The 7,500-nt window shown below is 37.8% G+C and overlaps 1 protein-coding gene across 3 annotated transcripts in view; it reads right to left on the reverse strand.

Annotated features, from left to right (window-relative positions):
* Positions 1-7,500, reverse strand: part of LOC106874388 (dual specificity protein kinase splB) — a 16,552-nt gene that overhangs the window by 5,832 nt on the left and 3,220 nt on the right. For 2 of the 3 annotated variants that reach the window (XM_014922102.2, XM_014922104.2), the window contains exon 2: positions 5,338-5,710. In XM_014922102.2, the coding sequence (XP_014777588.1) occupies positions 5,338-5,693 (356 nt within the window). In that variant the 5' untranslated portion in view covers positions 5,694-5,710. Of the gene's footprint in view, positions 1-5,337; positions 5,714-7,500 lie in introns of all 3 variants that reach the window. The other variant, XM_014922103.2, reaches the window with a different exon arrangement.

The following is a 7,500-nucleotide window of genomic DNA, read 5'->3' on the forward strand; positions in this document are numbered from 1 at the left end:
TGGTACCTTGAGCAAGTGTCTTCGACTATAACCTCGGGTTGACCAAAGCCTTGTGAGTGGATTTGGTAGACGGAAACTGAAAGAAGCCTGTCATGTATGTATATGTATATATATATATATATGCGTGTGTGTGTCTGTGTTTGTCCCCCCAACATCACTTGACAACTGATGCTGGTGTGTTTACATACCCGTAATCTAGCGGTTTGGCAAAAGAGACCGATAGAATAAGTACTAGGCTTACAAAAAATAAGTCCTGGGGTTAATTTGCTCGACTAAAGGTAGTGCTCCAGCATGGCTGCAGTCAAATGACTCAAACAAGTAAAAGAATATAAGATGCCTCAAAAAATTAAAAAATCACTGCAGATCTTATACATGAAATTGTTTTGGATATTACACGCTTTAATGCACTAAAAACTTTTTTCTTCAATCACATAAAAAGTACTCAGCTCACTGTGGAGTGGGGTGGTTGGTGTTAGGAAAGGCATCCAACCATAAAAACCATGCCAAAACAGACACAGAAGTATGATGCAGACTTCTGCCTAGTTGGTTCCTGTCAAACTGTCCAACCCATGCCAGCATGGAAGGGAGACGTTAAACAATGATGATGATAATGATGACACGTTGCTGAAAATGGAATGCATCTAATATGCATGTACATCGTTTATGCTATCAAATATGGTAAATTTTTTTTTTCTGTATTCTACCAGAGCTAACTACTTGTCAAATGAAAACCTGAAAGAAGAGAATTAGCAAATGGTAATGCCAGGAATGTGGTACAAGCTAAGCTATACAACATTACTAATAACTCCACATTGTCTATTACAACACCAATAAACACTATTGTATTATTTATGAAATGCTAATGTAATATTTAAAAAGGGCAGTTGTTTTGGGAGAATCAATAAAATGTCTGACAAAATGCCTTGCTGTATTTATTTACAACCCTTTACATTTTGAGCTCAATTCCTACTACAGTTGAAGTTCTTTTTCATCCTTCTAGAATCAATTAAATACAGTACCGGCCAAAAACTGGCACTGATATAAGCAACTGTTCCCTTCCCCAGAATCTGAGGCTTTGTGTATATGAAAGAAATCAATATTAGATCAGTCATCGTCATCATCATTATCATCGTTTAATGTCCGCCTTTCATGCTGGCTAGGTTTCTACAGCTGGATGCCCTTCCTAATGCCAAGATGTACAAATACAGGAATATCAAATACCATACAACATAAATATTGGTTTATCAAAATTGCTTCTGCCTCTGGAGACGTGTCATAATTGAGGCACCAAATGGGCACTTGTACATGTCACTGCATGGGTCCATCAATATAAAAAACTTAACATTAATGCTGCCTGATAAAACAAACAAGTAATGCAGTGTCTCACTAACACAAAGAGACAATCAAAAGAACATGGTAACTCAGTGGAATTTGAACTCAGAATGTAAAGACAGACAAAATGCAGCGAAGCATTTTGCCCGATGAGATAACAACTCTGTCACATTGCCATATTACACAACAAGGAATATTAATAATTCTTTTCTACTCTAGGCACAAGGCCTGAAATTTTTTGGGGGAATGGGCCAGTCAATTAGATCGATACCAGTATGCAACTGGTACTTAATTTATCAACCCCGAAAGAATGAAAGGCAAAGTCGACCTTGGCGGAATTTGAACTCAGAACGTAAAGACAGATAAAACACCGCTAAGCATTTTGCCCAGCGTGCTAATGTTTCTGCCAGCTCATCACCTTGAAAGAAATATTAATTGTAACATAAAAGGAATTATAGAAGACAGTAGAATTAAATGGACTATTGATCGTATGGTCAGGAATTAAAACCTTAATTTTTTTTATCCTCTTTTATGTCTGGTATCTTTTACTTATTTCAATCATTGGACTGTGGCCATGCTGGGGTACTGCCTGAAAGAGTTTTAGTCAAACAGATCAACCCCCAACACTTTTTTTAAAGCCTGGTGCTTATTCTATCAGTCACTTTTGCCACACTAAGTTAAAGGGACATAAATAAACTAACACCAGTCTTGAAGCAGTGGGGTGGAACAAACACAGGTACAAAACACACACACACACACACAACAGACTTCCACAGTTTCCATCTACCAAATTCACTCACAAACATTGGTCAGCCAGGGTTATAGGGGTACTTCTAATAAACAGTATACAAGATAGAGCTATAGGGGTACTTCTAATAAACAGTAAACAAGGGAATCACCCTCTTAGAAAATGTAGACAATTATCTCTCAAATCATACTCTACTGTCTTGAAAAAGAAAAGATGCTGGATGACAGTCATAAATACACAATACCTAAAAGACGATGGAATGGTCACAATTGGAATGCTTTGATCAAGGGCTAATCAACAACACATTGCTGCAGTCAACATTTAAAACTGAAATGATTAAAGAAAAAAAGATGGAACCAGAGGTCAGCATTGTGTTTCTAACAAGAAACAACTCTCAACACACTTAGATGTTAAACAATATATTATATTAAACTATAAAGTTATTCCGCTGAGGTCGACTTTGCCTTTCATACTTTCAGGGTCGATTGAATAAGTACCAGTTACACACTGGGGTCGATGTAATCAACTACGTGGCAATAAGGAAATAAATATACTCTCTCTTTTTACTTGTTTCAGTCATTTGACTGCGGCCATGCTGGAGCACCGCCTTTAGTCGAGCAAATCGACCCCAGGACTTATTCTTTGGAAGCCTAGTACTTATTTTATCGGTCTCTTTTGCCGAACCGCTAAGTTGCGGAGACGTAAACACACCAGCATCGGTTGTCAAGCGATGCTGAGGGGACAAACACAGACACACAAACATATATATTGTATAATGTATCCTAGGTATGATTTTGAACTGCATCAGGTACTGGGAGGCCCTAGTTAAGGAGTTAAAGGGTTTTGAGGAATGCAGAACCACCTCTTAGCTACTATTATTCCCAGAGTTAATCTGACCTGGAATAGTAGCTCCTAGTAGGGTCCCCCCTTAATCAGCATGTCACAGAATTGCCTCCAGGAGAAGGTCACTTACAGACACCCCAGTGAAACCAGGTTAGATGAGGTCCTTCAGCTCTTTAGCTGCTCAGCTCCTGTCAAACTCATACTAACATGGAAAACGGATGTTAAACAACAATGATGTATACACATGTATGTGTGCATACATATACATTTATATATACACACTTAAATTATAGGGAAGTTGCCGAAGAGGGAGACCCAGGAAGACATGAAACAAAGTATTGAAGGGCGATCTCAAAACACTGGACCTTACTAAGGAGATGACAGAGGACTGAGATGCATGGCACATTATTGTACTCAAGAAAACCAGCCCACCACAACAGAATCAAGATCCTAAAACTAAGGTGCCATGTTAAAAGGAATAGTTTGGGTGCTAGTGTCACGTAAAAAGCACCCTGTACACTGTAAAGTGGTTGGCATTAGGAAGGGCATCCAGTCGTAGAAACCAAACGAAAACAGACAATGGAAACCAGTGTGGCACCTAGCCTAGCCAGTTCCTGTCAAGCCGTCCAACCAATGCCAGCATGGAAAACGGACGTTCAATGTTATGTATGTGTGTGTGTGTATAGGTATACAAAAACAACCTCAGTTCACAAAAAGTTGTCGTAAAATTATCAAATATACTATCTATATGTTACAACAGCAACCCATACCTTAATCAATCGTATGTACTTACATATGTCGTAGAAGATGTGGAGATGCTCGTTGATTTTGTAATTTATCAAAATTAAAATGTTACATGAGAAGTAGTAAGAAAAACAGTCAAAATTTATGGCAAATTAAGCAATTAGAGCCTCGTTCTTGTTGGCATTTTGAGATTTTAACTTTTGGTATTCTAGTGTTCGTTATATTCTGTTTTTGTTTACGAGTAAAGAAGAAAGAATTTTTAAAGTCACTGCCTATGGTCGACACTGAGACCAGGCAGACCGATGATCAAAGTTATTCTAGCTGTAACCATTACGCCTTTTTTTTATTTTATTTTTTAAGGGTAAAACTAGGATTATATTATTCCGTGTGTCGAACAAATATTCAACTATTCCGGTAGTAACAATGCCTTAATAACAGCTGCTGAATCATTGCAAACAATTATGTCCCTTCCATATTCTTCCAGTTTCTTAAATGAACTTGAGGATACTATCTGGGACTTTATCACAAGAAGTCTAACGTTATGGACAGAACTATCCGGTAAATGGCCCTATCCGAAACATTAGGGTTGTCTTCTTCCTCGCGCCAAAAATTTATTCCATTTTTATGTACGACGCATCGTCATCCGTTTCCACGGATTCCATTGTTTCACTTCTGGATTTAAAACATAACATTTATCTCCCTTAGATTAAACAATTTCAAAATTCTTCGCATTCAACAAGGTTTTGATTATCGATCTAAAGAATTTATTCTTACCAGTCCGCTATAGAAAAACAAAACAAAAAATTTCTTTAACCGTTAATTAGATCTAAATTTGAAAAATCAGTTTTCGAACCAAAATACTAGGTGCAGGCATGGCTATGTGGTAAGAAGTTTGCTTCCCAACCACATGGTTGCGGGTTCAGTTCCACTACATGGCAACAACCACAGACCAGCGTTGAACAAAGCTTTTAAGAAAGAAGTCGTGGTGTGTGTCCATGTTTGTCCCCAACCACGGTTGACTTATTTATGTCTCCGTAACTTAACGGTTCGGTAAAAAGCGACAGATACAAACAGTACCAAGTTGTAACAAAAAAATTAAGTACTGGAAGTGATTCATTCGACTAAAAATTCTTCAATGCGATGCCCCAGCATGGTCGCAGTCGAGTCACCGGTACAAGTAAAAAAAATATAAAGACTTAAAGACCATTTGCCTCTAATATTTAATCAAGGAATCGTAAGCTATATCAATATTCTCAAGGGTATTTGTCTTTTATAAATAGCAAATCAGTTTTTGTAATGGGAATCCAACTGATTGAAATGGATCGATTCTAACACGAAATGTTCAGTTATGCTACATCAAATTTGGGTGTAGGAGTAAATTGCATGCATTATAGCATGAGTGATGATGATGATAGTGAATGGCGGAAATTGCGGTGACATGGCATTATTTTTAGGTTCGATTTTACGAGGGAGGGCCAAAAAAAAAACAAGGAGTGTATTTATTAGTCATTAGTAGTTTACAGGGTTGCGATTATTGATCAGAACAATGCCGGTTTAGGATTACTAGAAATTACAAATGAAATTATCAATAAAATAAATAAATGAAAGAACTTTTTTTTTTTAATGAAAAGGGAGGCGGGAAAGACGGAAAACAATGTTGAGATATTTACCAGGTTTTAGAATCAAGCTCCAACAGTTCGAAAGCATTGTGTAATCCAAGATCGGAGTTGTTACTGAATTCATTCTGTATATTTTCTACGGTACTGTGGTTGTCGCTATTACTGCTGCCGCTGTTGCTGTTAGTGTTAGAGTTAGTATTATTGTTGTTGTTGTTCGTGGTAGAAGTAATAGTGGTGGTAGTAGTAATTGTTGTAGTAGTTGCAGCTGTTTCAGTTGCCGTTGTCGAGTTACCAATGATAGTGCTAGCTGCCACTGCCGTCACGCCGCCGCCAAGACTGCAGTTGTCGTTCTTCTCATTGATGAGACCAACAGGCGGCTGTGTGATGTTGTTATTGATTTCTGACATTGTTTACTGGCGATCGACTGCTTGGTTGGTGGTTGGTAGGTTAAGAACGAAGAAATATATTAAAAAAAATTTGGTAAGTTAGCAGAACGATTATTAGTAAAACGAAGAAAAAAAAAACAACACAGAATTACTAAGAGAAAGGCATATATTAAACATATTTCACAAATCAAGGCAGATACGAATACAATATATAATTGCTGTTCTTGTTAGTGGCCGTGAAAGTGACGAAAACAATGGTCTTTATGATATTGGTTTCAATTTTTGGCACAAGGCCAGTAATTCCGGAGGAGTGGGGAAAGTCGATTACATTGGTCTCAGTGTTCAACTATTTTATTTTATCGACCTCGAATGGATGAAAGGCAAAATCGAACTAGCCGTAATTTGAACTCGGAAACGTAAAGACAGACGAAATGCCGCTCGGCATTTTGCCCGGCGTGCTAACGATTCTGTCAGCTGGCCAGTTCTTTATAATATTCTTTTCTACTCAAGGCACAACGCCTGAAATTTTAGAGGAAGGGGCCTGTCGATTAAGATCGACTCCAGTACACAACTGGTACTTAATTTATCGACCCCGAAAGGATGAAAGGTGAAGTCGACCTCGGCGGAATTTGAACTCAGAACGTAAAGACAGACGAAATACCGCTAAGCATTTCGCCCGGCGTGCTAACGTCTCTGCCAGCTCGCTGCCTCAATTCTTTATAATAATGGTAAAACAAGATACGGACCATGGGCCACGAGATATAAATTTCATCGTTTTAAATAGAAACCTTGCCAAAAGTTATTAATATGGTGCCGTGAACCCTGCTCAGGCTTATTTCTTTAATCGCTAAAAATATAAAAAATTGATGGGTAGCCTAAAGTGCATGCAGGATCATTGAGATTGTGTGAAAATTGTGTTAAAACAAATGCGGGACGCCAGAGAATTGACGAAGTGAGGACTGTACTGCACACTCCGACATGCAGTCGGAAATATGCTGTGGTTGATTCAAATAACAATACCATCGTTTCATACAATACAGGCTTTGTGTGTTGTCTTTTAAGAATAAAGCTTTCAATGAATCGGTTTTTATTTTCGTGTTTAGTTAATTCGCTTCATTTGTCTTGAGACCCACTACACAACTTAATTTCCGATGCCTATATACACAAATCTAGGTGCCGGTGCAGTATATGATCTACATACATGTTTCTGGTATAGCTTGTGATCTACATTAGTTCAAATGGTATAGTTTGTGATCTACACCAACTTTTTTTAAAATTCATCAATTTATTTACTCGACTTCCGGTTGGTTTGGTATATAAACCAAAAAAAAAACTTTTATGATTTAACAAGATTCTGAATGTAGATCACAATGTTATATAAATGATCACATTCTATACCGGCATCCAAATATATATATGTGTGTGGTCTCGTGTTTATATAAATCATTATTATGCTTGTTTAAAAAAACGTTTATTTATTAAGGAAGACATTTCCAGTTAACCTCTTAATGAACGAATATGTACTCAGAATTAGTTTTAAGTTTCTGTGGAATTAAATACTTGAGAGATAAATCTTCCCTGGTTGGAATTGTGTGTTGAACATTATAGGAATCTTCTTCACATGTGAGTCAGGGCAGACTTTCAGAATAACCGTCATTCTGTTGTTCTACTTTTGAGCATACTTTGTAAATATATCTTACATAAACGAGGGGGCCTCTATGAGGTGGTACTACTAAAGCAGCGCGGACCCGAACGCGCAGTCGCGCGTCCGCGCTAGCTAGTCGTGAGTGGTCGATCCTAACCCTAAACACATTCATTTGCACACGCG

Source organism: Octopus bimaculoides, chromosome 8 (genome assembly GCF_001194135.2).
Source record: "Octopus bimaculoides isolate UCB-OBI-ISO-001 chromosome 8, ASM119413v2, whole genome shotgun sequence".
Classification (NCBI taxonomy): Eukaryota; Metazoa; Mollusca; class Cephalopoda; order Octopoda; family Octopodidae; genus Octopus; species Octopus bimaculoides.